The 18,084-nt window shown below is 56.8% G+C and overlaps 2 protein-coding genes and 1 long non-coding RNA gene across 3 annotated transcripts in view; 2 read left to right on the top strand and 1 right to left on the bottom strand.

Moving 5' to 3' along the window:
• igf2r (insulin-like growth factor 2 receptor) overlaps positions 1-4,303 on the bottom strand; it is a 33,224-nt gene extending 28,921 nt beyond the window's left edge. The window contains 7 exon segments of the mRNA XM_030109780.1: positions 1,040-1,148; positions 1,232-1,343; positions 1,426-1,558; positions 2,023-2,121; positions 2,644-2,762; positions 2,890-3,029; positions 4,072-4,303. Of these exon segments, the coding sequence (XP_029965640.1) occupies positions 1,040-1,148; positions 1,232-1,343; positions 1,426-1,558; positions 2,023-2,121; positions 2,644-2,762; positions 2,890-3,029; positions 4,072-4,214 (855 nt within the window). The 5' untranslated portion in view covers positions 4,215-4,303.
• LOC115401535 (uncharacterized) lies at positions 434-16,956 on the top strand. Its single transcript, XR_003932961.1, has 3 exons — positions 434-487; positions 15,700-15,848; positions 16,082-16,956. It is a non-coding gene; the product is annotated as an uncharacterized LOC115401535 (long non-coding RNA).
• Positions 7,896-14,629, top strand: gpr31 (G protein-coupled receptor 31). Its single transcript, XM_030109782.1, has 2 exons — positions 7,896-9,019; positions 12,438-14,629. Exons 1-2 carry the CDS (start codon positions 8,489-8,491, stop codon positions 12,888-12,890), a joined length of 984 nt encoding a protein of 327 aa, XP_029965642.1. The 5' UTR covers positions 7,896-8,488; the 3' UTR covers positions 12,891-14,629.
• Positions 16,957-18,084: the final 1,128 nt, after the last annotated feature.

Genomic DNA, 18,084 nt, shown 5'->3' with positions numbered 1-18,084 from the left:
CCGGAAGAGTGAGGCGAGGAAGAGTGAGACTAACAGAGTGAGACCAGGAAGAGTGAGACGAGAAAGAGTGAGATGAGGAAGAGTGAGACCAGGAAGAGTGAGATGAGAAAGAGTGAGACCAGGAAGAGTGAGGCGAGAAAGAGTGAGACCAGGAAGAGTGAGACAAGAAAGAGTGAGATGAGGAACAGTGAGACGAAAAAGAGTGAGACCAGGAAGAGTGAGACAAGAAAGAGTGAGACGAGGAAGAGTGAGGCGAGAAAGAGTGAGACCAGGAAGAGTGAGACGAGGAAGAGTGAGACGAGGAAGAGTGAGATGAGAAAGAGTGAGACCAGGAAGAGTGAGGCGAGAAAGAGTGAGACCAGGAAGAGTGAGACGAGAAAGAGTGAGATGAGAAAGAGTGAGACCAGGAAGAGTGAGACCAGGAAGAGTGAGATGAGGAAGAGTGAGACCAGGAAGAGTGAGATGAGGAAGAGTGAGGTGAGAAAGAGTGAGACCAGGAAGAGTGAGACGAGAAAGAGTGAGACCAGGAAGAGTGAGACCAGGAAGAGTGAGGCGAGAAAGAGTGAGACGAGAAAGAGTGAGACCAGGAAGAGTGAGGCCAGGAAGAGTGAGGCCAGGAAGAGTGAGGCCAGGAGAGTGAGGCCAGGAGAGTGAGACCAAGAAGAGTGACACGAGGATGAGTGAGACCAGGAAGAGTGAGACGAGAAAGAGTGAGACCAGGAAGAGTGAGAACAGGAAGAGTGAGACGAGAAAGAGTGAGACCAGGAAGAGTGACACGAGAAAGAGTGAGACCAGGAAGAGTGAGGTGAGGAAGACTGAGACCAGGAAGAGTGACACCAGGAAGAGTGAGACGAGAAAGAGTGAGACCAGGAAGAGTGAGGCCAGGAAGAGTGAGGCCAGGAAGAGTGAGGCCAGGAAGAGTGAGGCCAGGAGAGTGAGGCCAGGAGAGTGAGGCCAGGAGAGTGAGACCAAGAAGAGTGACACGAGGATGAGTGAGACCAGGAAGAGTGAGATCAGGGTCGGGGACTCGGGGACTCACCGGGCTCCGGCTGGACGGACACAGCAGGGTGACGGAGACGGCCGGCTGATGGTCGTTACAACGTTCAGGACGAGGAGCGTCTGGAGACGCTTCGTACTGTAACCTGAGACTGAGACGGGACAGGGACACGGTCAGGGACCGGGACCGGGACCACAGAGATGTGTCCAGGTATGCTAAGCTAGCTAAGCTAACCTGTCTCCAGACAGCAGCTCCAGCGGGGACTTGGGGGACCCCATCCCGAAGACGCCCTGAGGCGAGACGAGGCAGGCGGCCGAGCCCTCTGGACACGGCGTCCCCGGAGTGTCTGGGGGGACGGGGTGGACACGTGAGGACGGCGGGGACCCGTTGGACAGCGGACGGTGGACCCGCGTCCCTCCGAGACTCACTCAGGCTCCGGCAGATGTTGATGTAGAAGTCCACCGAGTCGTCCCCGTCGTCCACCAGGTACCCGTCCTGCAGCCGGATCAGAGGACTCAGGTCGTGCTTCTTCCCGTCCGAGTCGAAGACGGCACAGGGGACCTGAAGAGACCAGAACCACATGGGTCCTCTAGAACCAGAACCAGAGGGCCAGGACCACATGGGTCCCTCTAGAACCAGAACCAGAGGACCAGGACCACATGGGTACCTCTACAACCAGACTAGAACCAGAACCCAACAGGGACAGGAAGTACAGCCTGGAAAACTGTTAGCCAGACCCGGACCAGAGATCCGGACCAGAGACCCGGACCAGAGACCCGGACCAGAGACCCGGAACAGAGGCCTGGACCAGAGACTCGGACCAGAGACCTGGACCAGAGACCTGAACCAAACCCGGATCACAGACCTGGACCAGACCCTGAGTCTCCATGGCTCCACCCACCCTGTGGCTCAGTTGCTCCGCCCACCCTGTCTCTGTGGCTCCACCCACCACCAGTGTATCAACGGTCCCACCCATCCCGTGGCCCCGCCCCCTGTGGCCCCGCCCCTCCCGTGGCCCCGCCCACCTCGGTGTGTGGCTTGAAGGAGTCCTTCCTGCAGGCCGTGTAGCTCTTCCACTCGAAGTAGTGAACGCACTGAGACACCGCCACCAGCTCCGGACTGCCCTGAGGTCAGAGGTCAGAGGTCAAAACACAACGCACAAAAAAGAGACACCAGGGGTCAGAGGTCAAACCAGTCCTCAGACTACGTTCTGACCCCGTTGACACTCCTGAGTTCTTCAGGAAGTCGAGATGAACTTTGATCCACTGAGTGACTCAGCGTGTAGGAGTGTGTGTGTGTGTGTGTGTGTGTGTGTGTGTGTGTGTGTGTGTGTCTCTCAGTGTGTGTGTGTGTGTGTGTGTGTGTGTGTGTGTCTCTCAGTGTGTGTGTGTGTGTGTGTGTGTGTGTGTGTCTCTCAGTGTGTGTGTGTCTCAGTGTGTGTGTGTGTCTCAGTGACCCAGTTTCCAGGGTGTTTTTCCAATCAGACTCAAAACAATCTTATCACAAACCTGGTCCAGTCCCAGAGAGGCGGATCCTCTCAGGGTCTACAGGAACCGGTACAGTCCGCTTCAGCTGCAGAACGTCAGAGGAACCCTGCCAGTGTGTGTGTGTGTGTGTGTGTGTGTGTGTGTGTGTGTGTGTGTTACCAGGGTCTTCCCACACTGGAAGCTGATGCTGGTCTGAACGGTGTTGGAACCTTCAGAACATTTCGTGGTGCTGTTGAAGTTTAACACGGAACCGGAGAACGTCAGGAGGTCCAGCTCCCCTGCACGCACACACACACACACACACACACACACACACACACACAAACACAAACACAAACACACACACACAGGTGACTGAAGGGATCGGGTTCCAGTCCTCCCGGTTCCACGCTGACAGGTTCTCACCGACAGAACGTTCCTCGCCGCCGTCCAGTCCTCGGGCGCAGGCGGCGGCGCCGGTTCCACAGCCGGCCGGCGGAGACGAGGAACACAGCCTCAGGGAGTACCGGACCCGGTTCTCCAGATCCACCGCCTCCCACTTGTACCTAGAACACACAAGAACATCAGAACCAGGGACCGCATCAGGAGAACGTCAGAACCAGGGACCGCATCAGGAGAACGTCAGAACCAGGGACCACATCAGGAGAACGTCAGAACCAGGGACCACATCAGGAGAACGTCAGAACCAGGGACCGCATCAGGAGAATGTCAGAACCAGAGACCACATCAGGAGAACGTCAGAACCAGAGACCACATCAGGAGAACGTCAGAACCAGGGACCGCATCAGGAGAACGTCAGAACCAGGGACCGCATCAGGAGAACGTCAGAACCAGGGACCACATCAGGAGAACGTCAGAACCAGGGACCGCATCAGGAGAACGTCAGAACCAGGGACCACATCAGGAGAACGTCAGAACCAGGGACCGCATCAGGAGAACGTCAGAACCAGGGACCGCATCAGGAGAACGTCAGAACCAGGGACCGCATCAGGAGAACGTCAGAACCAGGGACCGCATCAGGAGAACGTCAGAACCAGGGACCGCATCAGGAGAACGTCAGAACCAGGGACCGCATCAGGAGAACGTCAGAACCAGGGACCGCATCAGGAGAACGTCAGAACCAGGGACCACATCAGGAGAACGTCAGAACCAGGGACCACATCAGGAGAACGTCAGAACCAGAGACCGCATCAGGAGAACATCAGAACCAGGGACCTGACATTAATCTGGTTCCGTTCTGCTGTGGAACCTGAAGGAACGAGTCACTTCCTGTTCAGACTCGCAGCTTCCGGGTTCTCGCAGGAGAACCTGTCTGGAACCGGTTCCACCAGGAAGGTTCTAGATCAGAGTGTTTATAGAGTCTGATAAACAGCTGCTCGGTGCGTGTGCGCGTGCGTGGCTCTCACTGACTGTTTGTTTCTGTTCGTTTCCGTATGTCTCGCGCTGTGTGTTGCAGTGTGTGTTGCAGTGTGTGTTCCAGAGTCTCAGTGGAACTCGGAGTTGTGGAGGACCGGCCGCGGGTCCGGTCCGGTCCCCCGGTCCCCGCCCCCCCCGGTCCCCCGGCCCCCGGCCCCCCGTGTTGTTTACCTGCACAGGTCCTGGTACCACGGCGGAGCTTCGTCCTCCGCCGCCGCGGCGCGGATCCACAGGAAGCCCAGGAACAGGGCGAGCAGCAGCGGCCTCGGGGGGGCCCGCGGCCCCGGGGGCACCGGGGGGAGCGGGACGGACATGAGAGGGCGTGAAGAGCGAGACGCAGCGGGAACGGGAGCCGGACGAGCGGCTACGACGACATGATTCAGCACGGGAAGTGGGGAGGCATGTGACACCGGGTCACATGACCCGCGTGACGGCGAGGGGCGTTCAGGGGCCGTGGGAAAAACACGACAAACAAGAGACGTTCAATGACCGTGAGAAAAACAGGAAGAACTAGAGGCGTTCGGGGGCCGTGGGAAAAAAACAAGGACGCAAGAGGCGTTCAGGGGCCGTGGGCAAAACAGGAACAACTAGAAGCGTTCAGGGACCGTGGAAATAAACGGGAGAAAGAAGAGGCGTTCAGGGGACCGCAGGAAAAACACGGCAACCAACAAGTGTTCTGGGATCGTGAGGAAAAAACATGGACGCGAGAGGCGTTCAGGGGCCGTGGGAAAAACAGGACAGCCACAAGCTATCGTAACTAATAATCGTTAAAACAACAACAACAAAAAACCTGTTGAATCTGTTGGCTTGTGAGCCTTGCTTCATATTTTTAAACACAACCCCCACTGGCAGATGCTCCACATTAATGACTGTGTTCTTGTTGTTCTGTTTGTGTTGTTTAAATAAACGCATCGATCAAGGGGCGTTCAGGGACCATGGGGATATAGAGAACAAGCATGACATCTCATGCTTGTTCTTTATATCCCCACAGTTCAACAGTTCGTGAGCTTCAATATTCCTGAATTGGAAAGATTAAAACTGAATTTACCTCCATATTTATTCATCTCTTGATGAAATGTTCAGGTTATGGCCCTGCAGATGGGAACTCCATGACATCATCTGAACTCAGCCAATCAGAGCCCAGAGTCACAGGTAAGTGTGACTGCATGGTTCCCCCGCTCCGTCACCCCCACAGCCTCTGTGTGGACGCTCTGTCGGCTCCACCAGGCGGCGTGGGTCAGTTGGCTCTCCTCAGGCTCATGGTGGTGTGACCTTGACCTTGACCTTGACCTCCAGTCCATCAGTGGCTGCTTGTTACAGTCAGCCGCGTTTGAGCAGCCCACCTGCCCTGCTTCAATCTGGGGACGTTCCAGCAGGGGGCGATGATGCTGCTTTCTGAGAGAGCCTGAGTCCCGTTAGAACCCATTGGACAGAACGCTGTGGGGGATGCTGCGCTAGCCCCGCCCACCTTTATATGCAGCCAATGAGAACGCTGTGGGGGACACCACGTTAGCCCCGCCCACCTTTAAATACCGCCCCCGAGGACTGGGGCTTGACACATTTGGTGAAGTGTGTGAGCCCTGACCTCCTCAGCATGTAGCATCACTGCTGTGTTAGCCCTGAAGTTTGTTAGCATGTAGCGTGTAGCATCACTAGTGAGTTAGCCCTAAAGCATGTTAGCAAGTAGCATGTAGCACCACCTAGTGAATGAGCCCTGAAGCTTGTTAGCATGTAGCATGTTGCATCACTTGTATATGAGCCCTGAAGCTTGTTAGCATGTAGCATGTAGCATCAGTGGATTGTGAGCCCTGAAGCGTGTTAGCATGTATCATGTAGCATCACGCTGTGTTAGCCCTGAAGCGTGCGAGCATGTAGCATGTAGCATCACTGGATTGTGAGCCGTGAAGCGTGTTAGCATGTAGCATGTAGCATCACTGGATTGTGAGCCCTGAAGCATGTTAGCATGTAGCATGTAGCATCATGCTGTGTTAGCCCTGAAGCGTGTTAGCATGTAGCATGCAGCATCATGCTGTGTTAGCCCTGAAGCGTGTTAGCATGTAGCATGTAGCATCATGCTGTGTTAGCCCTGAAGCGTGTTAGCATGTAGCATGTAGCATCATGCTGTGTTAGCCCTGAAGCGTGTTAGCATGTAGCATGTAGCATCATGCTGTGTTAGCCCTGAAGCGTGTTAGCATGTAGCATGTAGCATCATGCTGTGTTAGCCCTGAAGCGTGTTAGCATGTTCCATGCAGCATCATGCTGTGTTAGCCCTGAAGCGTGTTAGCATGTAGCATGTAGCATCATGCTGTGTTAGCCCTGAAGCGTGTTAGCATGTAGCATGTAGCATCATGCTGTGTTAGCCCTGAAGCGTGTTAGCATGTAGCATGGCTCAGAGAACAATTCATTCTTTCCCAGTGCTTGAAGCAGCAGAACCGGAGAACTGCCTGTAGGGAACATGAGTGCCGTGGCGCCCCGTCAGCTTCGGTCAGACGGAACGTCTGAGTACCCTGGGTTCTTCACAGGGAAGGGGTCACTGAGAGTGCGGGGTCGTTGTTTGACTTGACCTTTGACCCCGGTCAGCAGGGAGGTCATGTTCTCGACTCGCTCTTCAAACCGCAGGTCATCTCAGGTCAGAGGTTCCAGCAGGTTCCAGCAGGTTCCAGCAGGTTCCCCGTGTGCCGGGATCTACAGACGTTCTGCAGGTCGCGGCTCGTTCTGTGACGTCTGACCTCCTGACAACCCGGAGGCGTTTCCACGGTAACCGGCTCCGCTCCTGTTCCAGCCTGCTGGAAGCTCCTGGCGGTTTTCACACGCTCCGGCTGTTTGAGTGGAGAACCGTCCGGAGAACCTTCAGGGTTCTTCTCCAGACAGAGTGACTCTACAGAGAACAGCCGATGGAACTCCATGGAACCGGGAACAGATGGAGCAGGAAGTGATCCAGTCATGGTTTCTTACGTTCAGCAGAACCTCCTTTCTCGGGAAATTGTTCTGATGACACAACGTTCCGGTGAATTCCGGTGAACTTGGTCTGGTGTGGCCACGCCCTGTTCTGGAACCGGAGCTCCACCGTTCCCATCAGGAGGAACCAGAGTTTCTCTGTTCTCACCCAAAACATTCTTTGCAACGTTCCAGACGAGTCACATCATGTTTGACCTCAATGATCTCCTGAGGAATCTCCATGGTAACCGGAGAACCCCCCATAGCAACCAGATAACCTCCATAGCAACCAGAGAACCCCCCATAGCAACCAGAGAACCTCCACAGCAACCAGAGAACCTGTATAGCAGCCAGAGAACCCCCATAGCAACCAGAGAACCTCCATAGCAACCAGAGAACCTGTATATCAGCCAGAGAACCTCCATGGCAACCGGAGAACCCCCATAGCAACCAGAGAACCTCCATAGCAACCAGAGAACCTCCATAGCAACCAGAGAACCCCCCCATAGCAACCAGAGAACCTCCACAGCAACCAGAGAACCTGTATAGCAGCCAGAGAACCTCCATGGCAACCGGAGAACCCCCATAGCAACCAGAGAACCTCCATAGCAACCAGAGAACCCCCATAGCAACCAGAGAACCTGCATAGCAACCAGAGAACCCCCATAGCAACCGGAGAACCTGCATAGCAACCAGAGAACCTCCATAGCAACCGAGGCTTGACGGTCCTGAGATTGTTTCCTGTTCTGGACCAAGTTTGAAGTTTTTAGAGGAAATGATTTGAGCTGCAGAGGCAACGAGAAGGAGGAGGAGGGGTAACAGTGGGAGGAGCTACAGGGGTGAAAGTGGGAGGAGCTACAGGGGTGAAAGTGGGAGGAGCTACAGGACAAAGGAGGCACCTGAGGGGGAGAAAGGGGAGGAGCTGGAGGGGCAGAGAGGAGCTGCTGGGGTAAAAGGAGGAGCGGCAGGGGCAGAAGGAGGGGTGGGGGGCAGAAGGCGGGGCAGAAGGAGGGGTGGAGGGGCAGAAGGAGGGGTCGGGGGCAGAAGGAGGGGCAGAAGGAGGGAGTGGTGGGGCAGAAGCTGTCAGACTCTCTTCACTCACTGATCAGAACTCTGGGAACAGAACGATAAAATAGAACCGCCGTGGAGAACGAGGAGCAGAGAGAACGCCAGAGGAGGAACAGAGGAACAGAGGAACAGAGGAACAGAGAGAACAGAGAGGAACGAAGGAACGAAGGAACGGAGGAAGAGAGAGAAAGGAGGACGGCTGTGAGGAACCGTTCTGGTCTGACTGGATTCCTTCAGTTTGTTTGTCAGATTGAATCTCTGGAGGGTTCTGCAGCGTCTGCACAGTTCTTCTGATTTCTCCCTGGGTTCTGTCCTGGTCCTCTCCTGGTCCTCTCCTGGTCCTCTCCAGGTTCTCTCCTGGTCCTCTCCAGGTTCTCTCCTGGTCCTCTCCAGGTCCTCTCCAGGTCCTCTCCTGGTCCTCTCCTGGTCCTCTCCTGGTCCTCTCCAGGTCCTCTCCTGGTCCTCTCCTGGTCCTCTCCAGGTTCTCTCCTGGTTTCCTCCAGGGTCTGTCCCGGTTCTGTCCCCGTCTCCTCCCGGTTCCTCCCGGTTCCTCCCCCGTTAGAACCCGTTAGAACCCGTCGCCATGGCGAACGCCAGCGGCTCCTCGGGCTACCAGCACATCGACGACTGCGAGGCGGCCCACAAGAACCTGTACCGGTTCTACGCGGCGGCCATGATCGTGATCTTCATCCTGGCGCTGCCGCTCAACGCCTCGGTTCTGCACCTCTTCATCTTCAAGCTGCGGTTCTGGAAGTCCCGCACCAACAACGTCTTCCTGTTCAACCTGGTCCTGGCCGACGTCCTGCTGCTGTTCTGTCTCCCCATCAAGGCCCACAACTTCCTGAACGGCGTGCGGCGCAGCGCCGACGACGCCGTGTGCCGCGCCATGCTCTTCATGCTGTTCCTCAACCGCGGCGCCAGCGTGGCGTTCCTCACCGTCACCTCCATCGACCGCTACTTCAACGTGGTCCACCCGGGCCGCAAGAACCTGCTGCGGGTCCTGAAGAAGACCCCCCACATCTCCGTCCTCATCTGGCTGCTGCTGCTGCCGCTCACCGTGCCCACCATGCTGGAGGACCTGGAGTGCTGCAACAGCCTGTCCAACGCCCACAAGGTACCGGGGGGCCGGGGGCCGGGGGCCGGACCGGGGCCAGGGGGGGTCACAAGGTACCGGGGGGCCGGGGGCCGGACCGGGGCCAGGGGGGTCACAAGGTACCGGGGTGCCGGGGGACGGACTGGGCCAGACCAGGGCCAGGGGGGTCACAAGGTACCGGGGGGACGGGGGCCGGGGGCCGGACCGGGGCCAGGGGGGGTCACAAGGTACCGGGGGGACGGGGGACGGACCGGGCCGGACCGGGGCCAGGGGGGGGTCACAAGGTACCGGGGGGACGGGGGCCGGACCGGGCCAGACCAGGGCCAGGGGGGTCACAAGGTACCGAGGGGACGGGGGCCAGACCGGGCCAGACGGGGGCCAGGGGGGGTCACAAGGTACCGGGGGGACGGGGGGGTCACGGGGTACCGGGGGGATGGGGGGTTCACGGGGTACCAGGGGGACACAAGGTACTGGAGGGACGGGGGGGTCACAGGGTATCGGGTCCAGAGGGGTCACAAGGTACCGGGTCCAGGGGGACGCAGGGCCGGGGACGCAGGAGGACGCAGGAGGACGCAGGAGGACGCAGGGGGACGCAGGGGGACGCGGGGCCAGGGTCTCCAGGGGGGACCCAGGGCCGGGTTCTCTAGAGGGTACAGGGGGGCAGGTTCTACAGAGGGGACACCTGGTCTGGGGTTCTATTTGTGAAGGTCACCTCATGCACTGGTTCTGAAGCTAAGCAGTGTATAAGGTTCTGGTTCTGAAGGTACCCAGGGTCCCAGGTTCTGGTTCTGAAGGTACCCAGGGTCCCAGGTTCTGGTTCTGAAGGTACCCAGGGTCCCAGGTTCTGGTTCTGAAGGTACCCAGGGTCCTAGGTTCTCTGTCTGATCTGCGGGGGGGGCGGAGTCATCCTGGAAGGAGGTTCTGGACTGGATCTGGTTCCACTGCCATCCTGTTGACAAGCGACACTAAAAATAGAGCCAGTCCTCAACACCCCGCCCCCCTTCGGTTCTGCAGCTGATCAGAGGAGACACGGACCAGGGAGAACCGTCTCCTCCGTCCAGGGTTCAGCGTGGAGCTCCAGGAGACGGATCTGAGAGAACCGGAGAGAACTGGAGAGGACCAGAGCCCCTGCTGGGAACTGGCAGGACATGAGAGGACCTGGTGGGACCTGGATGGTCCTGCTGGGACCCGGTGGGACCTGGCGGGTCCCTGCGGGCCCCAGCAGGACCGGGTGGGACCTGACGGGTCCCGGCGGGCCCCAGCAGGACCGGGTCCCTCTGCCTGCAGTGTTTGCTCAGCGGTTCACTGGCAGCTGCAGAATTTGTCTCCCGGCGGAGACTCTGGAGGATTTGTTTGTTTTGGAGGAAGCGGGAACGTCTGCAGGTCCAGACACGTTCTGAAGGCGCCCTGCTGGAACTCCAGATCCTGGACTGGATAGTGCCGGTCTGCCTGGACCCGGTTCTTCCTCCTTCTCTCTGGAACTGGCTCTCTCCTGCCGGCAGGCCGACTCCGACTCTTCATGCATTTTTTGCATATTTCTGACGGGAGTCTGTCCAACCGTCTCCGGTCCGACGAGCAGGAGACAGAACCGAGAGTCCAGGCAGGAGGACGGGTCTGCACCGGGGTCCACAGAGTCCCACGAGAACGGCTGAGAGCTCAGAGCGAACCGGTCCAGACCGAGCGGTTTTCGTCTGAACCGTGAACTCCCGGGTCGGGGCCGCTGGCTCTGGGCCGGGCAGTTCCCACTGCTCCCGTGTCCCGGTCCAGATCAACGGCTCTCAGACCGGATGCTTTGTAGTGAATCAGAAATTGGCAATAAGATTGATTTTATGACAGAACGAATGCACAGAAATGGGCCATTATGGCGATTTTCATACAAACACCAAACTTAAACTATCAAGTTTTACAACCTTAAAGGTGCATTAAGGAGTTTTTCAAATTTAAAAATACTTATTTTCCACCATAAATATGTTACAAATACTCAGTGGTGTGTACAACGTGCCCTGACATGTTCATTGTAAGTACCGCTACAGCGCTAAACTGTCACTTGAAAGCTGCAGTGCCGGTCCGGCTCCAGAATGTTTTTGGGGAGAATTTGAGAGGAATGACGTAATGCGCGCTCCGGCTGGTTAGGTTTCGTTTTGTCCGCCATTACTCCGCCAGACGCTTAGTGAGCAGCAGCCGAGCAGTATTGAGGATGGATCTTCCAGAAAGTAAGAACAGACCGGCTTCTGGCACTGCAGCTCCAGCACAGACCTCCGCTGCATTACGCCCGAGGCCTGCAGGGGGCGCTGTTTCGCATAAAACATGCAGACTCCTTAATGCACCTTTAAAGCGGACCTATTACGCTATTTTTCAGTCACGTCATATCAGTCACAGAAGCCCAGAAACATAGTATATAAGTTTGTTTGCCCCAAATTCATCTTATGTTCGGAGTTTGAGGGTCTAAAAAGTGGCTCTGAGGAGCCCTCCTCCCAACAGCCTGATCTGCACTGCCTACTTTCCGGGATGCACTTGAACGCATCTGGCCACGCCCACTCTTGTGCCCTCACCGTTCAGCTTAACTTTCAGTTTCATTTTCAAAAATGTGTAGAGACAAGGAGGAAAAAGACAGTTTCAAATGTGAACGTCTTGATGAGGCTACGGCAGCAATACTGCTGTAACCACCTGTCCAGGCCCCACAGGCTGGATCCTCCACGGGGGGGGGGGGGGGGGGGGGGGGTGGGGGGTTTCCTCTTTCTGTTCCTCTTTCTGACGCAGACAAGAGGAAGATTTCAGAACCGCGTGTTTGAGTGTATATTTTCTTGAAACTGGAGTGCGCAATTGAGGGAGGTGACTGAATGTTTCCCTTCTGGGGGCCATGCAGCGGCTCTGGGAGGCGATACGACGGTGAAGACTCCTTTTAACGTGGATTTAGCAGAATCCGACTCCTGTAAGGTAACAATGAAGAGTGGAAGGAGTCGCCTCGTCTCTGGGAGTTGAGCTAAAAGAGCCGACTCTGAACAGAGCCCAGCTTCCATCACTGAGAGCCGCCAGGTGAGCGCCGTGCGCGGCCTCACCCTTCGTGAAAATGCAGAACGCAGATTAATTTTATTAAACTGAATTTATTTTCAAGCTGTCATCAAATTGCATTTAGTGGGGAAACATGGCTAAATTATTATTATTTAGAAAAGAAAAGTAGGCGAAGTAGTTTTCAGTTATGGAAGTTTTTGCTCCATTTGCGGCGGCGTGCTGCAGCCGAGTTCCCGCGGCCACGTGTCTGAGCTAACCGCCGAGTCATGGTGTCCCAGCCGCCATGACTCGGCGGTTTGGCCTGAATCTTTTCACGTCTGAACAGTAAACTGCTGAGTCATGGCGGCTGGGAAACCCTGACTCGGCAGCTTTTGGTGTCCGACTGCCGAGTCGCGGCGAGCCGCTGAGCGTCCCGCTGTCCCTGCAGGTGGTGGACAGCCTGCGGGAGGTGGTCTTCTTCACGCAGATCCTGGTCCCCTTCGTGGTCCTGGTCTACTGCACGGTCCACATCGTGAAGCGGCTCCAGCAGAAGAGCGTCGGGGACAAGACCAAGCTGCGGCGCGCCGTCTTCCTGGTCACCGCCGTCATGGTGGTCTTCTCGCTCTGCTTCCTGCCCTGCACGCTGGCCCGCATGGTGCTGCTGGTGGTGCGGGTGAAGGACCTGAGCGAGGCGCACCAGGACAAGGCGGCGGTGGCCTTCGACGGCCTGATGGTCCTGTCCTACGTGGACTGCCTCCTGGACCCGCTGGTCTACTGCTTCTGCAGCACCAAGTTCAAGGCGCTCTACGTCTCCAGCTACTTCCCCTGCTGCAGGGCCCCGGCGGAGCCCGACAGCTCCGGGGGCGCCCCGGGGTCCGGGACGCGCAACGCCGTCCTCTGAGGACGGGGGGCGGGCCCAGACCCCCTGAGACCCACTGATACCCACTGAGACCCTCTGAGACCCCCTGAGACCCCCTGAGACCCACTGAGACCCTCTGAGACCCTCTGAGACTCTCTGATACCCACTGATACCCGCTGAGACCCACTGAGACCCTCTGAGACCCACTGAGACCCCCTGAGATCCACTGATACCCACTGAGACCCTCTGAGACCCACTGAGACCCTCTGAGACCCTCTGAGACCCCCTGAGACCCCCTGAGACCCCCTGAGATCCACTGATACCCACTGAGACCCTCTGAGACCCACTGAGACCCTCTGAGACCCTCTGAGACTCTCTGATACCCACTGATACCCGCTGAGACCCACTGAGACCCTCTGAGACCCCCTGAGACCCACTGATACCCACTGAGACCCTCTGAGACCCACTGAGACCCTCTGAGACCCCCTGAGACCCACTGAGACCCACTGATACCCACTGAGACTCTCTGATACCCACTGATACCCGCTGAGACCCACTGAGACCCTCTGAGACCCACTGGTACCCGCTGAGACCCTCTGAGACCCACTGATACCCGCTGAGACCCATTGAGACCCTCTGAGACCCACTGATACCCGCTGAGACCCTCTGAGACTCACTGATACCCGCTGAGACTCACTGAGACCCTCTGAGACCCACTGAGACCCACTGATACCCCGAGACCCACTGATACCCACTGAGACCCTTGAAGACCCACTGATACCCACTGAGACCCCCTGAGACCCACTGAGACCCACTGAGACCCTTTAAGACCCACTGATACCCACTGAGACCCCCTGAGACCCCCTGAGACCCACTGATACCCTCTGAGACCCCCTGAGACCCCCTGAGACCCACTGAGACCCTCTGAGACCCTCTGAGACCCCCTGAGACCCACTAATACCCACTGAAACCCTCTGAGACCCACTGAGACCCTCTGAGACTCTCTGAGACCCCCTGAGACCCCCTGAGACCCACTAATACCCACTGAGACCCTCTGAGACCCACTGAGACCCTCTGAGACTCTCTGAGACCCCCTGAGACCCCCTGAGACCCACTAATACCCACTGATACCCGCTGAGACCCTCTGAGACCCTCTGAGACCCACTGGTACCCGCTGAGACCCTCTGAGACCCACTGATACCCGCTGAGACCCACTGAGACCCTCTGAGACCCACTGATACCCGCTGAGACCCTCTGAGACCCACTGATACCCGCTGATACCCCGAGACCCACTGATACCCACTGAGACCCTTTAAGACCCACTGATACCCACTGAGACCCCCTGAGACCCACTGAGACCCTTTAAGACCCACTGATACCCACTGAGACCCCCTGAGACCCACTGATACCCGCTGATACCCCGAGACCCACTGATACCCACTGAGACCCTTTAAGACCCACTGATACCCACTGAGACCCCCTGAGACCCACTGATACCCACTGAGACCCTTTAAGACCCACTGATACCCCCTGAGACCCCCTGAGACCCACTGATACCCACTGAGACCCTCTGAGACCCCCTGAGACCCCCTGAGACCCACTGATACCCACTGAGACCCTCTGAGACCCACTGAGACCCTCTGAGACCCTCTGAGACTCTCTGATACCCACTGATACCCGCTGAGACCCACTGAGACCCTCTGAGACCCACTGGTACCCGCTGAGACCCTCTGAGACCCACTGATACCTGCTGAGACCCACTGAGACCCTCTGATACCCGCTGAGACCCTCTGAGACCCACTGATACCCGCTGAGACCCACTGAGACCCTCTGAGACCCACTGATACCCCGAGACCCACTGATACCCACTGAGACCCTTTAAGACCCACTGATACCCACTGAGACCCTTTAAGACCCACTGATACCCACTGAGACCCCCTGAGACCCACTGATACCCACTGAGACCCCCTGAGACCCACTGAGACCCTCTGAGACCCACTGAGACCCACTGATACCCTCTGAGACCCCCTGAGACCCACTGAGACCCTCTGAGACCCCCTGAGACCCACTGAGACCCTCTGAGACCCACTGAGACCCACTGATACCCTCTGAGACCCATTGAGACCCACTGAGACCCCCTGAGATCCTTTAAGACCCACTGAGACTCCAGACAGTGGTTCCTCCTGGTGCCGCAAACTCCTGGACTCAAGTGTAGGACCCGGTCCCACAAAGGAGCAGAACTTTGAGGACGGCTTGGAACCAGGACCGGGGTTCTCCAGGGGACCAGGACTCGGCTCTGGGTGTTTTTGTTGTTTGTTAAAGAATAAAATGATCCAGCAGATCCAGAGTTCTGCTCTGAAACCCGGTTCTTCAAACTACAGAGAACGTTCCAGGTTCCAGGTTCCAGGTTCCAGGTTCCAGATCCTGGAGGTTCTCATGACTCAGCACTTTTCTAGGTTCTTTCTGGAGGTTTTGGTTTGGTAAGCTAACGAGGCGGGGCGTGAGCCAGAACCAGAGCCAGAACCAGAGCCAGAACCAGAGCCGGAGCCGGAACCAGAGCCAGAACCAGAGCCAGAACCGGAGCCGGAACCAGAGCCAGAACCAGAGCCGGAACCAGAGCCAGAACCGGAGCCGGAACCAGAGCCAGAACCAGAGCCGGAACCAGAGCCGGAGCCGGAGCCGGAGCCGGAACCAGAACTGGATCCATAGCCGGAACAGGAGCCAGAACCGGAACCGGATCCAGAACCAGAGTGGAGCGCATCATGGTTTTTCTCCTGCAGGAACCTCGGAGCTGAAAAACATCTGGTTCTACTGCAGAGAGAACATTCCTCAGAGGTCAAAGGTCACTGAGCACTGGGAGAGAGAGAGGGGGGGAGAGAGAGTGAGGGAGAGCGAGGAAGAGAGAGAGAGGAGAAGAGAGAGAGAGAGGGTTCCTCCTCAGTTCTGTCTCAACATGTTCCGTTGTTCCTTCAGAGCAGAACGCTGATCTGGAGAACCTGGGTGGGTCCAGCCTGGAGAACCTGGGTGGGTCCAGCCTGGAGAACCTGGGTGGGTCCAGCCTGGAGAACCTGGGTGGGTCCAGCCTGGAGAACCTGGGTGGGTCCAGCCTGGAGAACCTGGGTGGGTCCAGCCTGGAGAACCTGGGTGGGTCCAGCCTGGAGAACCTGGGTGGGTCCAGCCTGGAGAACCTGGGTGGGTCCAGCCTGGAGAACCTGGGTGGGTCCAGCCTGGAGAACCTGGGTGGGTCCAGCCTGGACCCGGACTTCTCCAGCAGAACCTCACGGCGCCGGGCGGCTTCCGCCTCCAGAGCAGCTCGCTCTTCACATCGTCCAGACGTTCTCCGGCTCAGGAACGTCAGGAACACCGCCGCCTGCTGAATGGAGTCAGGTTCCACAGGCTGAAGCGCCTCCTGCTGGAGAACAGAGGAACCGCAGGGCCCGACTCAGAACCCGGGTTCTGAAGCCCTCTGGAGAGGTTCCACCTGCGAGCTGCTCAGGTTCCCTCTGGGAATCCCAGAACCCTGCCAGGTTGTCCTTCATTACGTTCCGTTTAGATTTTTATGATCTTTTAACATCGAAACGTTCCTCACATGTTCTGCTGGTTCTTGAGTTGTTTTGGAAAAAATAAATTAAGGAAAATCTGAAACGATGAAGTGAATCGGCTGGAGATGGAGAGTTCTCCACAGAACTCCCCAAACAACGCTCCCTCGAGCGGCACGATGACCGAGAACCACCAGGGTGGAAGAACCGTGGAAGGTTCCGGGTCCCGGCGTTCCAGGAGAACTCTGGGTTCCACCTGATCACTTCTGATCTGACTGAAGGATTATTTCAGCAGAGTTTTAAAACTCAGATGAACCTGGAGAACCTTCAAGAACCGCAGAGGGATGAGAACCCACCGAGCCTCTGAGGTTCTTCCTGGTTCTGAAGAAGCAGAAAGCTTCCAGAGAACTGTTCTGAACAGTCCAGTGGAGCTGGAGACACCGACCGATCTTTACTGTACTTACCTGTGTGTGTGTGTGTGTGTGTGTGTGTGTGTGTGTGTGTGTGTGTGTGCAGGGCCGGCTCGGGCTTCAGAGGCGCCCTAGGCGAGCCCGAGACGAGCGCCCCTTGGGAGCGTGTTTTTCGAGCGGTCCCGACATTTGTTGAGCGGGGGGGGGGGGGGGGGGGGGGGGGGGGGGTGCGCGGGGGGGGGGGGGGGGGTGCGCTGAGGAGCGATGCCGAACAATACCGATTAGTGCCGGCCAGCGCCGAGGACGAGGAGCGCAGTGCGTCGGACCGCTGCACAGCGGGTCACACGGAACACAGAGCGTCGTGGCGCCCCTTGTACGACCGCGGCGCCCCCCTCGGGACGTGGCGCCCTAGGCGGCCGTCTAGTTCGCCTATGCCTAGAGCCGGCCCTGTGTGTGTGTGTGTGTGCTCTTTTGTTACATTTATTTTATATTTCTTTTTTTACGTTTCATACTGTCCTCACACACCGCCAGAGAGGATGCCGAACATGTGTACATCCCTGCTGCCTCAACAAGTCTGATAGAAACAATAAAGATCTATCTATCTATCTATCTATCTATCTATCTATCCATCCATCCATCCATCCATCCATCCATCCATCCATCCATCCATCTCCTTCTTCCTGCTCCTGAGCCAGACCAGAATACTGCGCTGACTGCTGCGTTCAGGGACCGTCTGGAAATCACCAGACGCTGCAACAGTGAAGACAAATACCACAAAAAAAAAAAAACCTGACACCATGACTGGGTTTGACTGTAGTGTCACCAGAATCACTCCAACCTGCACCTGCCTCCTGTCACAGCAGAAAAACAATGTTTGATAGTATTCTTTTGTAGTTTGAATGGAGTTTGTGAATAATGAAATTAAACACCTTTCACTCTGACTCAGTTATCAAACTACGAAATAAAACATATCAGAGTGTTTTTCGGTTGTGAAAGGAGACAAGTGAAGGTTGAGCTGAAGATGTTGACACTGCAGTGAATTCCAGTGGCGGTATTACGTTCTTTTTTGTTGTGGTATTTGTCTTCACCGTGGCAGCGTCTTGTCATTTGCAGACGGTCCCTGAACGCAGCAGCACTTCCGGCTCCACAGAGGAGTCTGGTTCCCGCTGACAGACACAGGCTGTGTTCGAAACCGCATACTTACGTACTACTCATACTAACTTATTGAGTATGTAGTGTGTTTACACTGGCAGTATGCGATTTTGAGTATGCGAGAAGTTCCCGGAT

This window comes from Salarias fasciatus, chromosome 15 (genome assembly GCF_902148845.1).
Source record: "Salarias fasciatus chromosome 15, fSalaFa1.1, whole genome shotgun sequence".
NCBI classification, from domain to species: Eukaryota; Metazoa; Chordata; class Actinopteri; order Blenniiformes; family Blenniidae; genus Salarias; species Salarias fasciatus.
The sequence above is the reverse complement of the archived record's forward strand: the minus strand, read 5'-3'. Positions and strand labels throughout refer to the sequence as shown.

Coding starts and splice junctions, on each gene's coding strand:
- gpr31 (XM_030109782.1), top strand. CDS start 8,489: ATGGCGAACGCCAGCGGCTCCTCGGGCTACCAGCACATCGACGACTGC. Junction 9,020..12,437: donor GCCTGTCCAACGCCCACAAG/GTACCGGGGGGC, acceptor CTGTCCCTGCAG/GTGGTGGACAGCCTGCGGGA.